General features: G+C 45.6%; 2 protein-coding genes across 5 annotated transcripts; one reads left to right on the top strand and one right to left on the bottom strand.

Annotated features, from left to right (window-relative positions):
• The first annotated feature begins 732 nt into the window (after positions 1-732).
• scaf11 (SR-related CTD-associated factor 11) lies at positions 733-12,707 on the top strand. Of its 4 annotated transcripts, none has more exons than XM_034526221.1 (15): positions 733-912; positions 2,950-2,995; positions 3,190-3,335; positions 3,698-3,781; positions 4,741-4,820; positions 4,985-5,079; positions 5,170-5,207; positions 5,293-5,363; positions 6,349-6,474; positions 7,052-7,137; positions 7,386-9,803; positions 10,252-10,574; positions 10,717-10,887; positions 11,006-11,125; positions 11,829-12,707. In XM_034526221.1, exons 2-15 carry the CDS (start codon positions 2,977-2,979, stop codon positions 11,922-11,924), a joined length of 3,873 nt encoding a protein of 1,290 aa, XP_034382112.1. In that variant the 5' UTR covers positions 733-912; positions 2,950-2,976; the 3' UTR covers positions 11,925-12,707. The 4 variants fall into 4 exon arrangements, with proteins under 4 accessions (XP_034382112.1, XP_034382113.1, XP_034382115.1 ...); XM_034526222.1 differs by having other exon boundaries at positions 11,015-11,125; XM_034526224.1 differs by having other exon boundaries at positions 5,000-5,079.
• Positions 12,708-15,567: 2,860 nt separating this feature from the next.
• Positions 15,568-26,390, bottom strand: slc38a2 (solute carrier family 38 member 2). The gene is given in 22 exon segments (XM_034526326.1): positions 15,568-17,408; positions 17,741-17,838; positions 17,935-18,079; positions 18,173-18,297; positions 19,409-19,477; positions 19,480-19,508; positions 19,632-19,711; positions 19,833-19,849; positions 19,852-19,957; positions 19,959-20,000; positions 20,323-20,381; positions 20,657-20,705; positions 20,707-20,743; positions 20,937-20,945; positions 21,504-21,512; positions 21,926-21,983; positions 22,252-22,344; positions 22,449-22,522; positions 24,357-24,472; positions 24,564-24,645; positions 24,744-24,875; positions 26,044-26,390. Coding segments are annotated over 21 exon segments (1,545 nt in total). The 5' UTR covers position 24,875; positions 26,044-26,390; the 3' UTR covers positions 15,568-17,291.
• Between the last annotated feature and the right edge of the window lie 380 nt (positions 26,391-26,770).

The following is a 26,770-nucleotide window of genomic DNA, read 5'->3' on the forward strand; positions in this document are numbered from 1 at the left end:
GATCTGGTGACTGGAGGCCATTGGAGTCCAGTGAAGTCATTGTTCAAGAAATCAGTTTGAGATGTGAGCTTGTGACATGGTGCATTATCCTGCTGGAAGTAGCCATCAGAAGATGGTACACTGTGGTCATAAAGGGATGGACATGGTCAGCAACAATACTCAGGTAGGCCGTGGCGTTTAAACCATGCTTAATTGATACTAGGGGGCCCAAAGTGTGCCAAGAAAATAATATAGAGAACTCTCTAAAGGATATTAATATAATTAACAGCTTGATGGTTGGTTAGTTATTGATATCAAAGAAGCTCTATTTCAATTAAATGTGTGTAGAACACTACTGACTTGGCACCACTGTGAGTTCTGCACATAGCAACCCAATTCCTTCTTTTATATATTCCTTTGCACAAGGCAGAACCCTGAAATCAAAGCAGCTAAATGGAATTCAGCCATCATTCACTTTATTATTTAAAATGAATGAATTTAGAAACAGACAAACAATAACCACGTTATTTCTCAGAGAAAATAAAAGATGCAAACACACAAACCATTCATACAAATGTGCTTACTTATCTGGCAAATAAATCAACAGACACCGGGCACATCAAAGAAAGCAAGTGGAACTTGAATCAGTCTTCGGCGACTCGCTCACCTGTTGCTGCTTTTCTTTGTACTGTAAATAGCAGGAGATGGATAATTCACTCTGCGCTGTAACGCGCGGTGGTTCCGGTAGGGGGCGCCAGCGGCACCAACTCTCAGCCAGACCGCGAGACATGTGGCTGAGACTTCAGAAAGCTGCCGCTCCGTTTTTAGCGAAGCACATCTCCCGGACAGTGCGAGTCGTCAGAATTTCATAGCACTAGCTTGGACGCTAAAGCCAGTCTACTAGGTGCAAAGCAGCTGCAGCAGCGCTTAAAGGTGAGTAACGACACTTGCTGCTAGCTAACTGCAGCTACCGCTAACGGCAGCTAACTTGCTAGCGAACTGCAAGCGACGTTAGCAGGTGCTGTTGTTCAAAGCAGCTACATAGCTTCCAGCTACACTCGCTTGCCGCTAACTAGCTCGCTAGCTAACTTGTGACCTTCAATGTAATTATCGCGGCTAATATTAGAAACTATTTAGCCATGTTTGCTTCCGTGCTAACAACCGGCTAGCCCTAATGTAGCTGTGTTTTTAGCTAGCAATAGCTTACTGGCTAACCATCAACAATCATGTTGTCATCGTCGTGTTGGCACTCGTATATCAAGTTGGTGCACAGTGTGTCTCTTTGGGAGCCAGGCCGTGCTGCCACCGAACAGCAACACGCTTTCATGAGTTTCTGCCCATCAACTCGTCTGATTCTCCGCCACACCGATCACCCAATTCAGCGTACATTGACACAATAATGTTAGCTGACGTCGGGCTAACTCGGTTGAGGCTCAAGTGTTCGATGCATAAGTTGAAATGACAGTCTGTGCACCAGGCTTGTGTCTAATGGCCCTTGTTGACGTGGTTTATTTCATGTATTTAGAAATGAAACTTGAGGGTTTTCCCAACATCTCCGAGGCTCTGGTCTAACTAAGTCTGTTGAAAAGGTTTCACTTTAGACGAGTTTTACGATCGTCCCAATTAAAGTGGGAAAAACCAAGACTGGTTCCGGATCAGATGTCACACTCCTTTTTAAATCTCAGGCACAGATTTGCTGTTCACTGTCGGAGCGTTAAGAAAAGTCAATCTGACTTCTGGATCTAACAGTCAAGTTTGGTTTCTGGACGTTCAAGCATGTGAAACATGGAGACATAACTGAACGATGATCAGTTATGTCTATTAGTTTTAGGCAACTGTTATCTGAAGTCAAAATATCAAATAGATGAACACATATTTCACAGAAACTGTAACCATTATCTATTTTGTCCATTAAGAGGTTTACTTTTGTATTTCTCAACTGTAAATTGGAGGTCAACCATTTTTTAAAAATTACAATATTAAAAGGAATTAATAGGTGATCAAGAGCTAAATACACTAATGACGGGTAAGGTATGTCTGGTCGGCTTACTTTTAAAGTCAGACATTTCTTGGGCTGTAAAGTTTTAGGACACATTTGAACAATGTTGGCAGACAAATGAGTTAACGGTTAAAGTGGAATATTATCCAGATTATCTCTGCAGCTGCCAGATTTGTGAGTCTAAACTTCCTATTTTCATTTTTGAGGCGGCAACATCAGCTGTATCGTCGTCATTAGGTACAGTGTTTTTTGTGCATATGAGTTGTGCTGTAAGCTCTCCACACAAACACCCAGGCACACTGGCCAGCTAGCAAACAGGTAACGTACAGTTGGTGCACCGGCCCTTTGAGGCAAATTTACAGTCCAGCAATCAATTGAAGCAGATGATGCAAGGCAAAAGTTTGATTTACTTTCTGTCCGAACACAACTTCACAGCTTCAAGCTCAATTGGTTATGAGTAAAAAAACGGAACCTATATTGAACTGAATGTTATTTCTGCTCTGTTGGGATTGTGGCATGAGCTGGATTTTTGTCAACTCTGGATGCTAGAGCTGGACAATTTATTCATACAATCAGTCCATTTTCTGCTCCTCCATCCTGGTCTGGGATCATTTTGGTTTATCAGTAGTATATTTGATTTTGTGACTCGTCGTCCTCACCTCCATCTGAAATGGAATATCACAACACGCACACACACACACACACACCATTCTCAAACTCTTTAGTAAGTAGTGGAGATGATGTCAGCATGGTCAACCATAGCCCTCTTGGAAATGTAAACATGCCAATCAAACACTTTCATGTCACTTAAATAGTTTTTTTGCCATATTTTCTTTTGTGTCTTGCTGTTATATTGACATTTTACTTTAAGCTCCCTGCGCGCTAAACGGAGTGCATAAAATAATATCAGCTGAACTCCTCTCCTTTGAAACAACGACCCCTTCATCTCCATTTTCTCTCCTCTGCTGTAGTGGTGATCAGGACAGTCCGGGGCGGACATGACTGGAGCTGGAAGTGGTGAGACTTGACTCGGCACAATGATGTTTAAGATCTAATGTTGAGATGATATGTATGCATGCATTAAAAGAATGACCCGATAGTCCATGTACATCCACACATCCTCACATTGAAAACCTTTATCTTAGTGCTGAGTGGAAAACATCAGATGTCATTCATAAATAATTAAAAACCCTGTGTTTGTGCATGTTCAGGCGGCCAGGGCCCGCCGGATGGGACGGATGCTGAGGAGGCAGAGAGGTGTCCTATCTGCCTGGGCGTCCTGGCTGGAGGCGAACTGGCAATGCCCGACAGCTGCTGCCACGTCTTCTGCCTCAGATGTCTCCTCACATGGGCAGAGGTGACGCTCAGTGCTGCTCTATTACATTTTTTTGAAATGTTATGAAATTTGTGATAATGTAGAAGTGAAATAGTGACTATAATCCAAAGTGAATTGGTGAGCCAGTTTGAACTTCATTACACAATCTAGATGGGTGTGAAAAACTGTTTGTTAGGACTGCTCCAGGTGGCTTATATTATCTGCAGATGGATGCAACACACTGAACTGGAATGCTTATTCTTGCATCTACATTTTTTTAATGATAAAAATGTAATGTGTTTCCTCCAGAATATAATTTATTTCAGAATGGAAAAGCTTTTAAAGCATTTAACAGAGCTGAAGTGTTTTTATCTTTTTTTTAAGCTTTTTAATTCCTGTTACAGTTGCAGATGGCTCCTTCCTGCCCGGTGGACAGAAGACCTTTCACTAATGTTTACAGATGGGATGGGAATCTCAGCTGTGTGCAGGTCAGTCAGAGCAAAGGGCAGCGGATATAATGGCATCATTCAGAAGAGGTCATGTGCTGCTTCTTCTTTCTTTTGTCAATCCAACACTGTAAACCAAGAGAAACTTAGTTTTTTAATTAATCTGAAATTACCGGCTCTGTTGTGAGCCTTTGTCTAGGCATTCACTGTTTGTAATCTGGCTCTGTACACGCATAACTAGATTGTACTAGTGGTAGTTTATGGGGTGGGGGGAGAATGACAAATTATTAATCAATAAACTAGTGGTTCTCAAATGTAGAGCCAGTGCGGTCACTTGGGGGACTTTACTGTGTACTTTATACTGTACCTTTGTGGTGTCATGAGCTGCTGTGTGAGCCCGAGCAAAGGCAGCATTGCACGCCGTCGTGCAGATGAACTGTAGACGAGCTCGTTACCCATTACAATCTATACACATACGACATCCCTGACCCGGGACCTCACATCGGATCAGGAAAAACTCCCCCAAAAACCCTTTCACAGGGAAAAAAAGGGAAGAAACCTTGAAGAGAGCAACAGAGGAGGATCCCTCTCCCCGGATGGACAGAAGCAATAGATGTCATGTGTACAGATGAACAGCATTACAAAGTTACATAAACATTCAATGACTGACAGATATTTATGAATAATGATTAGTAGGCATGGACCACAATCCAGATGACCACAATCTGAGTAAACAGAAAGAGGTAGAGAGGAGAGGCATTAGCAGGGCCACGGCAGGAGGCAGGTTCAAGGGGGAAGGGCCCAATTAGCCAGAACCGGCTCCAGACACAGCCACGTTCCTTGGAAACCTGAGAGGCGAGAAGGCACAAAGACTCCGGGGAAGAAGTAGAATTAGTAATAATGAAACACAAAATATAGCCTGGTCTGTTGTCCGTCAAACCCAGAAATCCTTGACTGACTTCTGTGTGAATGAAATGTGCTTCTGTCCTCGTTGTTTTAAGGTTCCTGTGAGGAAACAAGCGACTCCACCTGAAGCTGAGAGTTGCTGCTGTAGAAACCCCGAACAAAAAGTCTGTCTCAAGTGAGTGTGCAGCATCATAAAGTTAGTATTTGTCTCAAAGGTCTTTATAGAGAAATGACTTAATGAGATCTACTTAATCAATCATTAATCAGGGAAAAGTGATGAGCTATTAAATTCTGTTTTCATCTGGATTGTGTTGATTGAAATCAACTTGAACTATTTAGGTATTTTCTTTTCAGAAGTAAACCGTCAAGAAGACCGAGAAGGCAAAAGGTGGAGAGGACGGCAGACGGCAAAACAAAAGGACTTGTGAGGAAATGTATGTTACATCCCTCTTCCTCCAGATATGTGTAACCTACTCACATTTTGTAAACGAGATCCAACAGTCTGTCTGTGTGTCTTTTCCCAGGTAACGAGGATGACCCCTCCTCACTAAGCAGAAAAAAGGTATTTTCATGAGTTCCTTTGTCATTGTTCCATACTTCTAGTGTATTGTGAATGAGACGTTCATCAGTGTTTGTATGTTCTCCAGGTGAGAGGAACAGAGTGCTGTACTTGGTCACCGTCTCCCTGTGTCTCAGTAACAACGTCTACTCAGGACATGTAAGCCATGCTTCTCTCTATGACGAATTATTATGTAACGACGACTTATGACAAATGCAGTAATACACTGGTTAACACGGCAAACAAAACAATTATTTGATGTGCCGATTATCTGTCTTACTAGTTGCTAGACTTACTAGCACCATAGAGAATTGCAGTAGCCTAATTTACAGGGAGGGCAAAGGTTCAGGGGGAAAATGCATTTTCAGAAAGCCCCCTGCTGGATTACAAGCCAAATTACTTAAAATGATCTAATTAACATGCTTAATTTAAACATTTGATAGCAAAGAGAGTAAATCAGGATCATCTAGTTGAGGAGGGATGTAAGATTTGTGTAGACAATTGTATAATTTTACAGGGAGAGTGTAAGTGGTTCATCCTTAAAGCGATAGTTATCGTAGATGGCCCCCAGAGGAACAGACAGGAGTACCAGAACAGGCAAAACAATGTACCGCTGTGGAAAGGAGCAGCAGCAATACAAACAACTCAAGAAATCAGTACCAGTTTAAGTGTACACTAAATAGATCTTCATAATGCTTTACCTTTAGACAGCCCTTTCTGACTGTGAACTGAAGCTGTCATCTCTGCTCTCTTCAAAGCAGCCAGACTCCTTTGACAAAAGAAGTTAGTAACACAGAAATAACGGTTCTACCGCTGACTCGGATCAGTTAGTTTGTGTCATTGTGTGATTTTTTTAAATGGTTATTTCGGATTCGTCAAAGTGACACAATAACACAGACAAACTATCCAATCCAGACGATGCATCAACGGTCTGCTGGCTTTGAAGAGAGCATAAGTTACTGCTTCAGTTCACTGCTGTCTGTTTCGCCAAGTTTGGGTGTGCCGACCACGATCCACTGTAGCTAAAACAATAAACCATGGATAAGTACTTCATACAGTCCCACTTCAAATAAATCCAACCTGTCCCGTTAACGTTTGGAAGTACTTCATAAATAACTTTCCCCTTGTGTTCATTCTCCTGCAGTACAGAGCCTGTGTGGGTGGCCGAGGACATACCTTATGACACCGGGTTCAAACACTGCAAACCCCAGGCGCAAGACTGTCCGTGGCTTTCTCCTGCTGCTCCCATCCCTGTTCACGGCACCTCAAGGTAGTGAAATCCCAACTGACCACTTATATTGCTTTTGCCCCTTCTGAGGACCCTTCCAAGGCCATGTTCCCACCAAACACATTGGAAGCCAGTGTCTCCTTTATGTCCAGTTTCAGCAGTTACTTTTTTTTCAGGATTATTTTTGTGCTTTTATTGGCCAGCTAGCAGCGAGAGAACATGGGTTGTGAGAGAGGGGGGGGGGGGGGGGGGGGGGATGACATGCAGCATGTCCAGTCAAAAAAGAAGAAGAAAAAGACTGATGTGTTAAAAAAGAAAATGCTCCACGTTAAATAGAAGGCTTCAAATAGACCCGTGATTGGCGTCGGACGATTCTGCGTCCGGCCCGAAAAGCACCTTTTGTTGAAATGAAACCTACTGGTGCTGCGGTGTTACCATCAACGGGTTTCGCAAAGTAAAACTGGTATTCCAGCGCACCGTTTCACCTTTTTTTTTTCTTTTTTTTTTAAACAAAAGCAATAAGACGTATGACTATGCCTTCACTGTGCGTTTTTTAACTGAAATGTAACGGTGGCTTTGGTCTCTGGGCTAAGTTGTTTTGTGTTGGTTGGTTTTACAGGCAGAATTTCCATCCCTCTGGTTGGAACCACAGCCCACTTCCGTCTCCCTTTACCTCCAGTTCACCCTTCAGCCCCGGTCATTTCGGTGAGTCTTGTCTGTTGCCGGTGTAAATAATGGGATGAAAACAAATACTGATTAATTATTTTGCACAAGCTTTATCATATGATACATTTCGTATAGTTTTTTTATTTAGCATGAATGGCCGTGTTTTAATTTAAAATTAAGCAGTCACTTGGTAGATTACTAAATTATTCTAAATTCCTAACATGTTTGGCAGCTGAATGTATCTTTAAATGCTATTGGGCTCTGCTCATATGGTTTCTCTCCCACAGTGTTTCAGGGCGTCGTCTGCGCCATCACGTGTCCCAAAGGAGGGGAGAAGAGGGGCGGTCGAGCTTCAACCTCCAAAGCGCCCACCAAAGAGGCCAAGTCTCTCCCATCCAGGCGATCTGGACGCAACAGTAAAAGCCAGGAGGAGGCTCCTGCGTCTGATCCGTCATCACCGCCGCAGTCCAGTGCTTCAGACTCCGACTCGTCTACCGGCCAGGCCGCCAAGCCGGGCAGGCCGGCTCAAGTGCCAGCCAAGAGGAAGGGCAAGCGCGTCACAAACCGAAAGGCCAGCGGGAAGAGGAAAGCCCCGGCAAGAAAAAAAAAATCTCTCCAAGTCGTGAGCAGCCCGGCAGCAAGTGAGGAGGAGGAGGAGGAGGAAGAAGAGGGTGATGGATGTGACAAAATGGAGAAGGAGAAGGAAAAGGAGGAGGAAGAGGATAAAACTGATCAGGAACAGGATTTGAACAACTCTAAGCAGCAGCAGTCTGATGCTGAAGGGAGCCTCAATGAAGAGCAGAGCGGCTTCCACTCTGCTGATGAGCTCGGAGGCGCTGAACCCTTGAGCAATGATGTAGGACAGGACAGCGATCAGACTCAGGAACAATCTCATGAACGTCAACTGAAACCAGATGAGGGAGACGAGGACCTGTCTTGTCCCTCTGACTCTGCCCCTTACAGCCCCGGTTCATGCTCAGTGGGCGACCAGGGCAAGAGGGAGGAGGAGGAGGAGGAGGAGGAAGAGGAGGAGGAGGAAGAAGAAGAAGAAGAGCCAGCAAGCCCTGTTTCTTCTGGCGGAAAGGACTCGCCTTCCCCCTCTCACTCTGAGAAAGGGGCTTCGCCATCACCCTCTCACTCTCACTCTGAGAAAGGGGCTTCGCCATCACCCTCTCACTCTCACTCTGAGAAAGGGGCCTCGCCATCACCCTCCCACTCTGAGAAAGGGGCCTCGCCATCACCCTCTCACTCTGAGAAAGGGGCCTCGCCATCACCCTCTCACTCTGAGAATGCCCTGCTGGACAACTTGATGTCTCCACACTGTGACGATCAGGCCGAGCAGGATGATGACGACGACATGGAGATTTGTGCAGAAGACGCCAACAACAAAGAATCTTCAAATGCAGTGATTGCTGAATCACGGGAGGATTCTCCACAACTGGCTTCCCCCTCTGCCGGAGAGTCTGAGGATAATTCGGCCATCTCGGAACCAAAAGCCTCTGAGGACACTGATGTTAAAACATTTGCATCAGAACTTACGCCTTCAGTAGTTGACGGCTCTCAGGATGGAACCAAGGATGACAGTCCATCCAAGGATGACACTAAAGTTGTCCCTATGGACTGCAGTTCACCCATGAGCGAGCAGGCCAACAGTCCCGTTTTGGAACTGCCGAAGGAGAGTACTGCCTCGGTCTCTGCGGAACCTTCTGGCTCCACAAGCCAAGGGGCCAAAGACGAGAGCGACAAGGAGCAACAGGAAAGAGAAAGGAGCCAAGAGAGGAAGAACGGCAAGCAGAGGCGCTCTCGCTTCCACTCCTCAACCTCTACCTGGTCACCTAAGAAGGACTCCAAGCTAGAACCACCCAGACGCTCGCGGTCCAGAGAACGTGACGGCAGCCCGCCTTCTAGCCGCTCGTCCCGAGCTCGCAGCAGAGAGAAGGACCGGGACCGGGACTGTGAGAGAGACTATTCTAGGAGGGAACGTAGTCGCGAAAGAAGGAGGAGGCGATCTAGGAGTCGCTCTAGGTCCAAGTCCAAGTCCCGGTCTAGATCAAGATCCAGAACAAGATCCTACAGACGAGGGCCCAGCCCGGAACGGCCGGCCTCCAGAGAGCAGTCTCCCCAGAGGAAGGAGCGTAGAGGTGGCTGGAGGTCCGGGCAGGGCAGTGGGTCTGGTGTTGAGGGACGGAGGCATCAGGGAGGCGCTGGGCGCTCTGAAAACGGTGTGCCTACGGAAAGTTCCCCTGAACGCCAGGGCTGGTCGGAAAATCCAGACTGGGTCACAGAAAAGAGCGAAGCCGACAGCAAGAGCCGGGACCTCGGCCCAAGCTCGCGCTGGGAGTCACGGGGTCGCGGGGGCCGCGGTGGGTCAGGCCGGGGTGCAGGGCGGGGCGGCGGCAGCCGTGGCTTCTACAGCCAGCAGGAGGAAAGCGGAGACCGCTGGCAGCCCCGAAACAACTTCTCAGGTTCAGGCAACAATTCAGGGAATGACGCGTACAGCCGCTTCAATGAAAACCGCGGCGGTGGCCGAAGGAAAGAGTCCGACTCGGGAGACAATACGCTGGACCGGTCAGGCTGGTCATCGGCATCCAGCTGGGCTGTCAGGAGAACGCTGCCCGCAGACGTTCAGGATTATTACTCCAAGAGGGAGAGAGGAGGACCAGGAGGCTGGAACCGACAAGAAGAGGAGCAGCCGGCAGCAGCAGGTCTAAACCCTCAGCTCTCTGTGCAGTTATTTATCAGCACTCCAAAAACCCACGTGCTCCTGCTTGAGGATATGCAGATGACAAATAGCAAGTAATGAGTCAGCCAAATGTCTCAAGCCTTAGTCATGGTCTTTGGGATTTTCTTTGAGACTAATGCCTCAAAGACAAAAATGACCCTTTATTACATTTGAGAGGAATTTCTTTAAAGTTATTTCTTTGAAAGTTTCTCAATTGTTTTACTGGAACATGTATCTATTTCTTATATTTTTACTTGCTCACACTTTTGATTCCACCATGCATTGTGTGTGCCATCTTCTGTGAAGTATCTTATGCACATTGTATCTGTTTATCTATACATAAACAAATATACAGCACGTACAAATATAAGCAATTCTAGCTTGCGTACATTCATCAATGACGAGTTCTTAATGTAGTTCTTCTTCTCCAGATGCCACTAAAAGCGAGCTTCCTGCCCAGGCCGTACCCGGTAACGCTCCGGTGCCGGTGATGAACGCTGCGCCCCCTCAGCTGAACGTTCTTCAGCATCACTACCCCATGCAGGGCCCGCGAGGAGCCCTGCCGGTCAGTTTGCAGCCTGCGGCGCCGTACGCCATGCCTCCTCAGGTCCCCGTGCACCTCCACCCTGCCGTACCGCTGCTTCAGGTCCCCGCTGTCGGCGCTCAGGGCCTCCCACCCCCTCCCCCACCACCCCCACCCATGCATCAAGGCGGCCAGACAGCAGCGGCTCAGCCTGACGGCTACGCAACACAGGTTGGTGTATTGGGACGTGGACGGAGCGAGTGCTGAGGATGGGATTTGAAAACTGTATATCTTTAGCATTTAAAATAAAAAAAATATTATATAAAATAATTTAATATACAAGTACTGTTCTGCTTTCTCTGGTTCGGCGTAGATGGGGAATACAATGATGGGTTATGGAAAACCCGGCCTTCTTCCCACCCCAAGCAAAGGTGGTGTTGCAACGGTGACCTACGGCCAGTCGGCACACAGCCATGTTGTTCCGTCCTCTACAACTCAGCACGGCCAACATAAGGCTCACGCTGGCGGCTCCAAAAAGGAAAAGGTTAACTGTCGTCCCGGTCAACATGTCACTCCTTCACAGAACACCGTTCGAGCAAATTTGTCTGTGCGTTTCTGTCAATTTCTTTCCAGCATTCTTGATTTTCCTCTCTCTGCTTAAGAAACAACAGATCCAAGAGAAAGCTGTCAATGAAGTGAAGAACGCCATCAAACCCTATTACCAAAAGAAGGAAATCACAAAGGAGGAGTACAAGGAGATTGTCCGCAAAGCGGTAGAGAAGGTAAATGCCCTGCATGTAAGCCCCTCCCCCCTCAGTAATGATAGTATCTATGATGATCCATGCTGAAGACATGTAAATAAAGAGACAGCATTGTTCTTGTATTGCAGTATAATTAGTTGGTAAAAGTATGTATCTATGTAAGCGTTCCTTCCAACATAGTCCTGTTTAACTACTTATCTAAAATACTTCAGATTTTCATATGTTTCCCTTTTATGATAGACTAGGCTAACCGATGGGTTTTGCCAAACGTAACACTACCTCTGGTAACGACTTTGTCCGGTGATCCAGTGTATAAACGTCCTCAAACCCAGTAAAGAGCAGGACGGAGCAGCTAAACGTTAGCCCAAACTCTGATAGCATCCAGGATCTGGGGAAATGCTACACAGTGGGTGTGCTAGTTGTGTACAGCACTTTTCTTTAAATCTAGCCTGCAACCCCACAAAGTAAGGTTATTTCTGAAGCACCCCATAGCCTCTGAAGTACCACGGAAGGCTAGCTAGCCAGGCATGCTAACAACATCAGCTTGTCTTAAACCCAATATTGAATTCAGTTTGCACACTTCTGCTCTCATGTTCTTAAAAGAACAGCACCTTTCTCAAGAAGTTCGTTCTTACCGCATCCCCATGCTCACTGCTTTGACGCGCAAGCTAATACTTGCCATAAATTTGACAGTTTGTTTAGCCTCGACTGTTTATTTCCTCAGGTGTGTCACAGCAAGAGTGGTGAGGTGAACTCCAGTAAGGTGGCCAACCTGGTGAAGGCCTACGTGGACAAATACAAGCACGCCCGCAAGAAATGAAGCCCCGCCCTGCTGCTGGCGCGGCGATGCCCTCACGGACCCATTGAGCTGCTCAAGTGCAATTTCCTCTGGCTGGAATTTAGCCTCCTAACTGAAATTCAACGGAGAGCCGACATTTTCTTTTTTTGATATCTCTACCTTTTATTGAATGAAAGATTTTTTTCTATAGATTTTCATATTTTGTTAGAAAAAGAATTACCCAATCAGAAATTGTAATGCAAGAGCCCTTTATTTTGCATAGATCATGTGACTTGGAGAACTACTGTAAGAAGCGCAGGGTAGCGTGTGAGGGGTGGGGGGGGGGGTGGGACGGTTGATACTAAAGATGCAACGCTCAGCCATCTACCGTCAGCTCATGTAGTGGAGAGCCTCTTCCAGGGTGCCGGCTGGTACGATGAATTCCTCCTAAATGGCATCCTGATCGCATAGCTTATTAATTGAATATTGTCAACGTTCTTTTAAAAAAAAAAAAATATTATATAATATTTCAGATGAGACTAGTTAAAAAATCAAAACTGTGCATTGCCTTTATTAATCTCCGTTGTTCAATTAAGGGCTGGAATCTGATGAGTGTGAATGTAATCGGGGCCCTGATTGGTTGAGGAGATGCTTAGCGGGATGGCCAATCAGAAGTGAGTTTGTAACGTAAGGCACAGGTCCCAGGGGGGCAGGTCACATGAAACGAGCCCCACCCTTGGCCTGAACATGTATTAAATGTCAATGGGTGAACACGATCTGTGCAAAGTATCCAGAGAGTAGTGAAATAAAATAGCTGCTTCCTGATCTGCTGTGTGTTTGTTAGAGGCCTCGCGTGAAGGAAAACACGCCTCATTTCGATTTTTAAAGGTGGAAGTGCTTCTTGCCTCTGAGGGCTCATGTTGATTTGGGCCCAATCCCAGCGTCCACCCTTACAGACTCACAGAATGAGGCGTGCTCCCTCAAAGTCTGTGGGTTTAGGCCTGTCCCACTGTCAAATCGTTGAGTGTTGTGAGGGCTCTCTGGCAGACACTTTGAGCCCTTTATGAACCTTTTGCCCAAGTCAGCATTAGATGCAGACTTTGCTCAAGGGAATTACCCACAATTCATAGCCATGTGAGGTTAAACACAAGGTTACCAGTGGAAGCATGGGGCTAAAAAAAAAAAGGGTCAAAGAGGATGCCACATAGGTGTTCAGCCTGGAAAATTACATTTACACAACATTAAGGATTAAAGATGGAACATGAAATCTGAAGATTTCATTTAGTTATTAAAGCTGTTTTGACAAACAAGTATATAGATCATTTCAAATGACCTCATCTCGTGAGGAAGGAAGACATTCAAATCAGGGAGTAAAAATTAAAATAAATACCCACTATTGTACACTATCTTTTGACATTGTCATGGTAACGTGATATGTCCCATTTGTATTTACACAATGTCAAGCCCTCAGTCTCTCACACTCAACCACTTGACAGATGATGTCAGCAAGCCCCTGAGGGTTCAGGGTTCAAGGCCTTAGGGGGGACACTGGGATTGGGCCCTTGTCTCTTCTGTGATGTTTCTGCTCCACACTTCCTAAAAATCACCTTTGAAACATGTTTCTTTGTATGTTTAAAACAATAGGTCCCCCTTTACTTTCTCCAAGTAAAACATAACTACACAAAGTGGGTGTACAGTAGATTGGAACCGTGTCAAAGTATACAATATTAGTCCAGATAAAACCATGTAAAGAATAAACTTGTTCACTAGGGGGCAGCACAACAACCTCCTCATCCCATCAGCTGCTATGGCACACGACAGCCAAAAGCTGCTTGTTTACACATCCAGCGGTTGACATTCATTTTTGAGTTGTTTCTGACAAGCAGGTGAGTTTCAAGTGCCCTGTTTTCGGTCCACCAAGTCCTGAGCGAAATGTCCGGCTCTTCAACTGTACAGTGCTTTATATGTCTGCTATTTGGCTGGGAAGGTGGTGTACCGTGCGGATTTATTCTGTGGAAACGAAACTATGTGATGAATGGAGCCTTAAAGAAACACTCCGCGTTGGACGGATGAGGCGACGGGTGTTGTCAATAATCTGGTGAATCTTCACTGGGAATTATATCCTGCCACCTGGTCGATGAATGACTAATGAATACAACGTTTTTCAGTGGCGAGTAGAGGCTGAATTCTGTTTAACCGCTTAGGTTTCAGGATTCCCGCATGCTCCACGCGGTCTTTTTGCTGTAATTTACTGGGACACTTGAATGCAACCGAGCCGTCATTAATGTTATTTATAACACCTGTGCTTTTCCGAACAAAGATGGGAGTTAGAGATGACCATCATCCAGTGTCCGCATGCGCACACACTTTCCTGAGGAGGTCTAATCAGCCAATTAAGTGATATCACCTGTGCAGGTTTACACCGTTTGTGTGCAACATTTCACAAGCACTAGATTGATGAATTTGAGCGGCGAGTGAGGAGGTCGCAGAGGGAAAATGGAGCCAAATTAACAGGAACTATAGTTTTGCTGTAAATAAAAAAATTAACATGTGTCTACTCTTTTAATGGTCAGTAACGGATGTAAGAAATTGTACGTGAGGTGAAATGTTTTTCACAGTATCTTTCTGGCATATCTCATGTTAAAGTACCCTAATCTTGTGTCAGAGTTCTATAAATATGTTATCTGTGGTGGATGAATATGGTTGAAAGACCTTTTCTCCAGCTGTGTAGTGTCGTCTGATGGCCACTGGGGGGCAGCGGTGTCTAAAGAACGACAATAACGTTCATCCCAGGAGAACAAGCATAGTGATTCTCTGCAATTTAAATACTATTTTACGTTTTGAGAATTTACGAGTTGATGCTCTATGAAAAAGAACGCGATGGGGGGGAAACATGACCAAACAGGTTTTCTTAAGCATTCAGAGTTTGTCTTAAGTATATTTAACTATTATATGTTAACATTAATGTGGAAGTTTAATACAGAGTGACCAAAGCCATTTTAAAGGTATACCATTGTGTTTCACTTCATGAAAGCAGCATGTAAAGAGACAGAGATACATTTGTCACTTTTTTTTCTTTCCTATATTCTAAAACAAAATTTAAAAACATTTCCCCTCATAAACGGTTTCTTAACACCCCCTTGTGGCCTTGCCTAGGGGGATTATAACTCGTATGAACCCCTTGACATGGGTTTTTAACCTCTTGTCAAATATAAACCATATTCACAAACTGTGCTGCTAATGTAGAACAAAAGAAAATCAAAGCCGGAAATAGAAGCTGACGGAAAACGTAGAAAGGGTTGTTTCTTTACAATACCTGTGTACAGTAACAATGATTTATGGTGTTTGTCTTGAACATATTTAACTGATATGTCTTATCACTAATGTATGTTTATGGTTCTATGGAGCATTTAAAAAAAGTATTTATGCTGTATTCAGGAAGAAACAAATGAGCCTTTCCCTTCAAAGACATGACTAATCAAAACTGTTTCAAACATAATTTGTGTTATGTTTGACTGATATGGCCCCTAGTGGCCTTTATTGTGGTTGAAGAGCATTCTGACAATAATCTGACCAAACAATTGAAGGTCAGTTAGTTGTAACTCCATGTCCTCATAAATCACATTCACAAACTCTTCTCCGACCAACATGAGCTGGCACAGGCACAAAGAACACCAACACGTCATTAGTTTATCTTTATCTATTTTAATTGGACATTATTTACAGGATGTACATAATGTTTCATTGAAACAAGACTGTAACACTGGTGGGCGTAGCCCTCTTTGCTCCTGAAGTCAAGAGATGGCTGACGTACTCTCCAACCAAGATGTGCATCAAGAACATTTTGCTGATGGTTCTTGTTCAAGGGCCCAAAAGGAAACAAGACTGCTGTGTCGGTGGCTTCCACATGTAACACAGTTTTCACAGAATCAACACAGTAGGATAATGCAGTCAGTCTTAACAGAGATGAACGGTTGGAGACAATTCAATATCACAAATTCACCGGCGTGGGGATTTTTCGCTTTGTTTTACAGCTCCAATGCATTATTGTAAAAAAAGAAAAGAGAAAAAAGAAAATTCAAACAAAACAAAGCGTATATACAGTTGAACTCAATAGATATATATATATACATAAAATATTTTATAAATATAGTAAAATAGATTAAATTACATTGATTTCATGGTCTTCCATAAATAGATGTTGGACAATAACAGTTTGGTGTGTAAGTTAGTGTTGGAAGCACAGTGCACCGTCGGATGACAGGTTCACGACTCGACGGGAAACGAGCACCGCGTCGAGCCGTCAAGTTCTTCTTTGTGAAACATTTCGAAAGCAGAAAACTGCGCAACTGTACACAAAAACACTGAAAATATAACAAACTGGTTGTCCGTGTTTAGGAAACCTGACTTCTAGTTTTTAGTTGTTTTCTGCAAGTTTAACAGGTATATTACAACCACTGCGTGTGGTCAAATTCAAAGTATTCTCCCTTAGGGACAAACAAATTAAGTTCCACTGGAGGCTGAGTGGCCTCCAGGTCTCAAAGCAGTAGTGTTGTCACTGAACGCGCTATTCCAACAAGATCCTCAGCAGGTTTTTTAAAGAGTAAATACAGTTTTGTGAGAGTCCTCGAATGAGAAACTCTGCAGCTCCCAGTGTCGGGTTTGAAAAGGCAGGTTCTGTTGACTTATATTGGGTTTTACATTGAAAGCCGACACTCTAAGTAAGGTCACAAAGCCTTGGTATGAATACTCAGAAGGCGGTGTCGTAGGCCTCGCCTGTGAAAACTGACACTGTTTTTCTCCACAAGTGTGCTGAACAGTAAGTGCTTTTCAATATACAAAGATGCTAAACAAATACATTTTTGGCAAAGTAAAAAAAAAAGTAACAACAAATGTTGGAAGGAACTGACTCGCTCTTGAGGAGGTTGAACTTTGAAGTGGCCTCGTCAATCTTCGGGATGTTCACGTACGTTTCTTAGCAGGATTGGTTGTTGGTGAGCTCTGAGGTCACAGCCGCACGCCGTACCTGAGTGTAAGCTGCATTTTAACTCTACGACTATGTTCATCTCTGCTTTGAGGCACCTTCAAATATTTGTTTTCAGCTGTACCATAACTACAAAAGAGCATAACAAAAAAGAGAAAAGAAATTGAGCAAAAACAACAATGACAAAAATGTACAATAAAAAGAGAAGAAACAAGTAAAACACCATCTTTGTGGCCTATAACAGCATACTGTACAAAGTTCGAAACATTCTCTTGGAATGGCATGGTTTGTCGCTCAGGAAGTCAAAGCAGAGCATCAAGTGAGTTCTTGTGTTATTCTTCGGTTACAATAGGTTTGATCTTCGTCGGTTGCGCGGTTGTAGCAGTCCAGAGCCTCCTCTCTCCTCGGCTGGGAGAAGGGGAGCTTTAGTGTCCATCGGCGGGTGCGACCGGGCTAGCCGTGGCGTTGTGGATCCAGTCCAGGATGATGAGGGTCATGCTGCCGATCATCACAAAGAAGCCTAACAGCAGGAAGGCGGAGGCCTGGTGAGGAGAAGGAGTTCACTTTTAGCTCACGTGTTCACTCCGAGCGACTTTAAAGAAGAGCTTGAGTTTTTGGGGAACCCGCTCATTCCCTTTCTTGGCAAGAGTTAGATTAATTATCTTGTGTCCACATATAATATGGTTATCTTAGCTTAGCATACAAATAGATGTTTACAGGTTAAACATATAACATGTTAATCAGTAAGCTTTAGAGGTGCTGGGTGGATGGTGTTACCAAAGTTTTCAGTCTTTATGCTAAGCTAAGCTAAGGTGCTGGAAGCTACAGCTGGACGTTGAACAGACAAATGAAGATGTAGGAACTAACTCCTTACCCCGATCTTTTGCACAGACTTCATGGACTCCTTCTTGACCAGTTTGATGTAGAAAGCCGAGGGCAGGATGAAGATGAGCATGGCAGCGGCAGAGGCGCCTGTGCAAGGGACGAGAATTTGGCATTTTAGTCACCATTTTCTATTTAAATAATGCTTTTCATGGCATTATCAGACACGTTAACACAGATACCCACCGATGAAGCCAAAAATGTCCCTGATGGTGGGGACAAAGATGACCAGGGCGTTTGTGCCGGCCAACAGGACCACGGTGATGATGGTGTGGCGGATCCAGCTGAATTCCTTGGAGGCGCACAGCAGGTGGTTGACAGAGGTACGGATCTACGCAAACGGAGGCGAAAACAGGTTATCCTACATGGCCCACTGAATTCACTTCAGCAGTGATAAGATCAGTCCGACCTCTTTGACACTTACGGGGAACAGCACCACGGGGACGGTGAGCGTGACAGCGGTCAGCACAGCCAGACGGACAATCAGCAGGACCACGTCAGACTTGTAGACCTTGGAGTAGGTGTGCAGCAACTCAGGCTCCACGTGCACTGTGTAGAAAGACAGCGAAGACCTTTAGGACCCGAGGCACACTCAGCGCGATTCACAAAGGTTTTAGAATTATAAACATTATAAATTGCTGACACAAAAAAAAAATGCCTTTTTGGAAAACATCAAGCTGAATCCAAAGCATTTATCGGAATGAAGAAACGTGTTCTTAGTTTAATTAATTGTTACTAGTTTTTATATTTTCCTTTGCCTCAGCTGTACTTTGTGTTTAGTGCTAATTAGCTAATGTTACCATGCTAAAAGCATGTTAACATAGCTGCTAAACATCAGCATGTTAACTCGCTAACATTAGCATAAAGCTAAAGACGCTGCTGTGCCTGAAAGACGTTCTGTAATGGCTGGAGACTCGTTAAGAAACAGTTCATTTGGAGTGTTAAAGTTCATATTCTTTTGCTATTTGCCCCTGAAAAAGATCTGAAACCTTCTCTGACTAAGGTTTCAGATCGTTTTGTTTTGGAAACATTTGCTCTGTTCCTGCCTTCTGCCACGCCGCACGTTGGTTTCTTGTGTTGCCTCCAATTGAAAAGTCTTTGTTGTCCTAAAGCTGACAAACCCTGACGAGCAGGTTAGAACAGACGTCACAGCGATTGCTCAACCTCCACCTGCCCAGACTCAAACGGTGCACCGCCCCCAACAGCAGGGCCTTGGTCAGTCCCTTCCTGATTACTAAGCTTCTTGTATAACCAGATGTTCCTGCCACAACAAACAGGAACACAAACATGGTGGCACACTGGCCAGCAGGACTTTTTCTTTTCCACACTCTTGCGCAACAGGCCTTGAAGTCCTGCGTTTCATTGGTTAGTTTTTCCAGGAGCTACTCGCTGTTTAACTTGGACCGAGAAGCTTCATCCCGTAACGTCGGATGATCGATCCGCTCTGACATTTAGTGTCGGGTTCAATTGCCGCTCCTGAACCAACACAGCGGTCACTTCATCTGGCCCTAAGGTTTTAGCATGTTATGTTAAACTATGTTAAATTAGAATAAGATGAATCATATCATTTAGGATTTAGCTACATGCCAACACTGTTCAACCGTACAGCCGGCTTATATTTATACACATTAAAAAGTGTTCCCACGTTAAAGCGACTCACCGTTGAAGGTCAGATATCCGAAGAGGGCAGCCAGCAGGTACATGATGAACATGGCCAGGAAGGACACGTGGCAACGCCCTGCATCTTCTGACGAGACCGGCTGTTTGGGACGAGAGAGGAGGGGAGTTCAATGAGTTTTTATATAATCGTGGTAGAATATGATAAGAAAGCAGTTGTGGTTTGTAGTCCGAGTGGAAAAAAATTAAAGAAGTGCGCACTCATCTCTTTGAGCTCCTCATACATGGGCAGGATGGCGGGGTGGCACACGAAGGCGAAGGTCAGGATGGGAACGGCGTAGACGGTCTAGGGGGAGTAAAAAAAAAACAAGTCTACCGTTTACGCCCAAGTACTCAAAGGGATTTTGAGGTCCTGGTTTTGCACACATTCCAGTCCTGAAGAGGCTTTGCGCCTCATAGATATTTACCTGAGAGTTAAAGACAAGTATTTGGGCGTGCAGGTGTCGTCGCTGTAGTCCACGGCGGTGGTGTTCAGGTGGGACAAGGTGGCGTTCAGCATTTTGCTTATTGTTTCGTTCAGAGCGCCGATGTCCCTCGGGGAGCGGGCACGGGAGCTGGAACTTCTTGATGATCACCTGGAGGACGAGGCGGCAGTTTGAAGGTTAAATGAGCCGATATACTGCAGATTGAGTCTCTTTGAAACACTCAAACCACACCACTGTGAGAAATCCCTTTAGAAACTCCTGTCAATATCTCAAACCAAATCTTAACAGATATTGTAACCAAATTATCGTATCCTATTTTCTAATAAGTACATTCTACTGTGTGGAAAAGATTACATAAAAAAAGGGAAAATTGTTCTCTGACTAAGATTCATCTGGCCGGCTCATGTGCCATATGTGTGTGTGTGTGTGTGTGTGTGTGAGACGAATGAGGAAACAGGTGGGGTTTACTCACCACGATCAGAAAAAACACCATGCAGAGCAGGGACAGACCACTGGTGTAACCAAGGTAACCTGGGGGGGGGGGGGGGGACAGAAGCATGAGCTACAGTTTTTAGTTTTTCTCACGAGAGGTTTCTATTTTAAAAGCTTGTTTCCTTGTATACTTCTGACTCTCTGAAGTGTACATCTGACACACATGCGAGTGCGTCTCTACCCCCCCCCCCCCCCCCCCCCCCCCCCCCCCCCCCCCCCCCCCCCCCCCACCCCCCCCCCCCCCCCCCCCCCCCCCCCCCCCTCTGGAGAAATGCATCAGATTTACAACACGCACACAAACGCACACAGCTTACCCAAGTTCCTGAGCAGCGACAAGGGCAGGATGATGCCGATCGTCACCAGCCATCACCAGGAAGTCACCGTTGGTTGTGTACCATTCTCTGAAACACAGCAGAACAGAAGCACGTTAGTGGGCTGTGTGAGGCCTTCAGGGACATCAGAACAGGTCCGCTCTTCTCATATGGTGAATTAAAAATACTGAAAGTATGAATTTTTTCCATGCACCCTCATCTAATTTTAAACGCTGAAGCGCCTTATAGCTGAAGTCACACTGATAACCGGCACAAGGTGAACTGATTGGCACTAAAATAGTCTTCTCTGCTCAGAAAACGTCACCATCGAGTCCACTTTTGTGTCAAATGATCAACCTCCCTAACGTCTGCATGTCAGCTGACTGCGTTGCTGCCCAGAAATAGATTTCACTGAGGAGCCCACGCCGCATCAATTTTTCAAACTGGAAGCGAGGTCGCGTGAGCTCATTGCCGCGCTCCGTCCGCGATGCGGCACCGGGGCTGCGGCTTCTAAAAGGGCTCTTTGAAGCCCCCCCCCCGCTCGCATAGACCTGAACACTGTCCGACCCATTAAAACGTCCAGACACCCGCGCCCCTCCTCCGACACTCAGCACTTCAAAACAACCGGCCGGCCATTTTGCTTGATGTGCCACTTCACCTCGAGTGCCTCAGCCGGGAGTCCCTGCTCTCTTTTTGTCATTTTAAAAGCCTACCGATGAATTTTTTACTCTCCAATGCATCCGTTCTTTTGCCAGGTATTTGAAACCCTGTACACCACTTAGTGACGTCTGTGTTGACATTTGGTTAATAGTTTATGGCACCAAACATGATCTGATGGTCCGATCTGAACCTGGTCAGACTTGTTTTAAAGTTCAGAGCCTCCACGAGAAGTTCATGACTTAGTTTGTTAGCAATATAATATGTCTTACTCGCATTTAAATCAAACTATTTTTTTCTATTCTGTATGCTACAATATTTTCATATTTATATGCTGTTTCCTATTTCTGCCTCCCTATGTCCTATTGTTGATTACAATAAAGCCCCTAAATGATGAATGCCAATAGGATGCTGAAAGTGAGAGACACCCGTGGAAGTCCCTGTTTTGTAAAGCTAACTTACAAAAAAGCTCAACAGGGCCCCTTTAATACCCGTCCAATCAGCCTTGACACCTAAAAGTCACCATTTTGTTTCAAGACCTGCAGGTCATCAAATGTATTTATGAGTCGGGAAGCTCATGAAAGATTGGCTCACTCACGCATTGCTGGTTCCTACAAGGATTTGATGACGATGGGCAGCTCGTATTTGACGATGTAGAGGTAGCTTGACATGGCTGGAAGACAGAAAGGGCAGTTAGTACACTTTCCTGTAAAAGTAGCCCAGCAGGGGGGCCTCCACTACAATTATACATGTCATATGTACACACACTGGTTTCCACTGGGCCCAGCTTTCCATGCAGTCAGTTTAGATACAGAGGGACAGTGTGGTAACTGGTAGAATGAAACCCAGGTGGATAAATACAGACAAGGAGTTCAATTGAAGTTGCGCAACACTTCTAAAAAACAAGTCGCCTCTGCTGCTAAAATGCCACAGTGTCTCACCTCCGATGTTCTGCATGGTGATGGAGCAGGAAGCGGCGAGCTTCCCCGGCATCCCGAAGGCTTTGTAACCCAGCTGCTCGTACACCAGCGCACCTTTTAGAGGAGGGAATACACAGAGGGAGACTTAATATTCAGAGAGGAGCTCCAAGAAGCCAGAGGGATGGTTGGACACACACACGGCCATCAACGAGACTCACCTCCTTCGTTGGCCGTCTTCAGCAGCAAGTGGACAGAATACAAGGAGAGATGGGTGACGGCCACGAGGAGTATCCTGTAAACACACGAGAGGGATCTTTAGCTGAGTGTAGACCAAGATGGTCACAAGGAGAAACCGCAGAATCACAGACATTGCTGTAGCTTGTTAAATCTATAGATTAGTATTGAAGGCCAATTCAATGAGTAATGTATTTTACAAACACACTGACATTTAGCTACGGTGAAAATCAGACCACCAATTACACCAACGTACCCTTGTAATGACCCAAGTGGAAGAGTCTTTGGACAAAATCAAGAACATCAAGAAACAAATTGACCGTATGTTATGAATTAAAGAAAAATATTTCCCAAAGGTTAATAGTATCATCTTCTGAGAAAGTTGTTATTGTTGTGGTTGTTGGCCTGATTCCCAAGACCTTGAATACAACATAGGTCTGCAGGTCCCTGGAGTCACATGCAGCGTCAGCAAGGACAAAAGCCCCCCCCCCCCCCCCCCCGCGGGATCCTCTTATCACCCTCCGGACGCTGCGATGCCAGCATTATGTGCCCGTGTATTGAGAGTCCAGGTGAAAATTAATCTGCGGGCCATTTTTAGGAGCGGTGCTGAAAAGGCCTTTCCCCCCCCTGCAAGTGACCGTCCAGCTGCTTTGACCGGTTGCTCATCCGCCTGCCTCTGACATCATAACGGTCCACATGTTATCTCTTCATACGCTGCCGCTCAACAAATATATGCGTTGTGGGACCTTTTATGGGGAGTGAGTTTGTTCTGCAGGAGGTTACTTAACTTGAACTGTAATTGCTGATGAGAAGAGCAGCCGGTGGCGTTTCGCAATGCAAACAGACACGCTATCTTCTGATGACGTTTTTTATAATCTCTGACATCCTGCCGATGCAGAGCTCCGATTGGTCAGCTGCTCGGTGACGGTGAACCGCGCCCCGATCTGTGTGTAAGCTCTCCGTTTATATAACCCAAAGGCAGCGGGATTAGCTCGGCTAAACCGCTTCCCCCACTGCTCCCTGTGTTTGTAAACTGCCGTTTGGTGAAGCCCAAAGTAATCTACCTACTATGAGAACATATAGTTATACTCCATAAACCAGCAAAGAAAAGACTTCACTGATCTTCCTCTAGCTGGTGTCTGCCTCCTGAGGGCCTCGGCTGGTGTCTCAGGCGGTAAACTGATTTGGGGTCAGTGCTGCCCGGTGCTGCCTGTGTGGTAGTAAGGAACCTCTTAAGACAGTGTTTCTCAAATGTGATTTGAGGGAAAAGCAGTTTTATAACTGATGGTTATTCCTCAGGAAATGCAGACACGAAAAAGAAGTGATGAAAAACATGAAGGAATCCACATCACGACTGGTGGCTACAACTTCCTCACACACTGTGATTTCCCATTGCTCTAGATAACCACAGATTCTTATTAAAATAAAAACACAATTTTCAATAAATTTGAACTATAACTTTCTGTTTTCTCCTCACTTCCAGTGAACATTCTGTCCACTGTTTTAACTACTGCAAACAGGATAGCGAGGAACTGTGAAGATGAGATTTGCAAACTTTCGTACTCGGTGTAATCTGCTGCTCAGGGTCGAGCAGACACACACACACACACACAGTGCTGGGGGGGGGGGGGGGGCCTTCAGAGGACATTATGAGCCTCGACCTTGACACAACAGACAAAACAACACCTGGATCCATATCATGAAACTAAACCGACTGTTGAGTGGTGTTTTTTTCCTTTACTTTGACCCGCATCCTCTCGGATGGCTGTGTTGCTACATCGAGATCTGGTGCTTGGCTGTTGTTGCCGGCATCCAACCAGCCGAATGCCCATTTTTAAACCCCCCTGACAAGGTGAAGAAATGTGTTGGGGAGAGGAATTAGAAAGACTTACACAAACAGGGCGATGCCAGTGTTGGCCATGGCGTAGGACAGACCCAGGATGCCGCTGCCCATGATGGCGTTGCCCAGGTTGAAGACGGACATGCCGAACGAGGCGTTGCCCTGGTGCTGGGGGGGGAGGAAAGGTTTGGGGTTAGGAAACGAGGATGTACGTGATCAAGGACAATAAACGTGTCGAGAGAACCAGAGAAGCTCTTACGTATTCGGTCTCATACTTCTTCTTGCCCAGGTTGTGTTCGGGGAGGAAGTTCTGACTCTCTGCTTCTATGTCAGAGTATTGGCTTCACGGGACAATAACAGAGAGGGGGATTTAGTTTACAAAGGGTTGATTTTGGCAAATATTTTTGCACATGCAGATACATTTTAAAGCCTGTCTCACCCGCCCAGTGGGACCTTCTGTGGACAGTCCGTGGGACAGTAGGTGTACTCGTTGCTGTTGGCGCTGCTGCTGTCGTCTTCGGGAGAGATGTTGAAGCGACTCATCTCGGTTCTGGCAGACTGCTGCTTCATGCTGTTCATTTCAGAGCGGAGGGGAGAAGAGCACATTTAATTTCACTTTATTTATTCATTCGTACGCATTTATTGCCAAAGCGTACTTATTTCTAGCTGTGCGCGTTCACGCTCCCTTTGGAATGATCAATATTGGATAGAGCGGGCGCGCGCCGCGGTCCTCCCCATGAGTCTCTCATCATGTGACGCTGCTTCGGAAGGAGGAGGAGGCTGAAGGGGGATGGGGGAGGGGGGGGATGGAGAGGGGGGGGGGCTGACGCACCGGCAGTGGAAAAATACCAGACCGGCATCCGAGTCCACCTCAGCCCCAAAGTAGACGCTGAATGACAACAAAAAAAAAAAAGCCGCAGTACGCGCCGCTGACTTTGCGCACATTTCCCTCCAGAAGTCATTTAAAAAGTGCAATGAAAACAGGGTGTCGGCGCCCTCACGAGGAACAGCCTTCAGCCGTTTATAAAGCATGTTGAGGTGACAAACGTGGATATTCTAAAGCTCATATTCCTAATATAATATCATATATTGTCTCTTGACCAAATAGTGCGCACATGTAGATCCCCCCACCCCCCCCCCCCCCCCCCCCCCCCCCCCCCCCTCTCCAGATCCATTAAATGACATTATGCCCATGGCCGGCTCCAATTGGAAACAATGGCACGTGCTGTCCCCGGTTAGGGGCACGGCTCTCCATTTTGCGCAGAGGCGCTCGCTCCGCAGCCAGGTTTATGATTAGAGCCTTTGCAGAACACACGCACACACACAGAGGCGGGTTTACATTCTTTCCCTTTCTCCTCCTTTAATTACCGGTGTGCCCGTACCACCCCGGTGCCACCGTATGAGTCCAGCACTGCGCAGCATCACTGACACACCGCGTTGTTTATTTATTTATTTGGGCCAGGGCTGGCCTGCTGAGACATAACGCCATGGGACTCTCAGAAAGGACATTTTTTTGTATCTCTATTAGAAGGGAGACCAACACGGCCAATATGGCAGGAAATAGTTATAATACCGACTAATTGACCCAAAAGAGATTTTCTTAAAATGAGACTCCAAATACAAACAAAATGTCATTATTTGAAGAGCGGAGCAAAAAGTCTATCACTTAAAAGCTTAGAACTACATCTGGTCATTTAGTGACCGACAGTCGGTAGAAGAGGAGAAGCCGGCAGTCTTACCTTGAGAAGATGTGGCAGGATGCCCGTAAAATCCTTTCAGTGGAAAAAAAAAAAACCCACACACACAAAGCAAATGTCCGGTCGATTTCTTCACAAACGCCGACTGGTCCTGCTGGTGTATTTAGGTTTGAATATGAATAAATAGTTCAATCAATTAAAAGGCCTATTACAGACGGGATTCGTTTGAAAACACCAGCTGAACGCGTTCAAGACGAGTAATAATAAAAGACACTCTTAGAATAAAATGACCGAGGAAAAAAGGATTTATATTTATGTCTAATTACACCAAAACATTCCCAAGATGCGGTGCGCCCGGAGAGAAAAGCCTGTTCTGCTGGAGGAGGGGTGGGGACTCAGCCTTTTATAAGGATGAGCATTGCATCAGCCCAGACCAACAGGGAAGGAGGGGGGAGAGGGGAGAGAGAGGGGAGGGGGCGTGGCCTGGATGGAGGAGGCGGAGGCGTCTTTACGCACGGCGGCGACGTGCTTTTGTGTACAAACAGAGCGACTGCGTCGAAACAGCAGAGACCACAGGAATCCTCAAGTCGGTTTTCTTTTATTTGTTGTCAAGAAATGCCATAAAAACACTCCAATAGTAGCATTAAAAAGTTCCAAATAATGATGTGATCGCAATAGGAGCATGGAAAGTCCCCTTATGGGGATGACAGGATAAACCCTGGAGTTAGGAGCGTTTGATATGAGTCACACACAGAGTCCACCGGGACCC

Source organism: Cyclopterus lumpus, chromosome 23 (assembly GCF_009769545.1).
Source record: "Cyclopterus lumpus isolate fCycLum1 chromosome 23, fCycLum1.pri, whole genome shotgun sequence".
Taxonomy (NCBI): domain Eukaryota; kingdom Metazoa; phylum Chordata; class Actinopteri; order Perciformes; family Cyclopteridae; genus Cyclopterus; species Cyclopterus lumpus.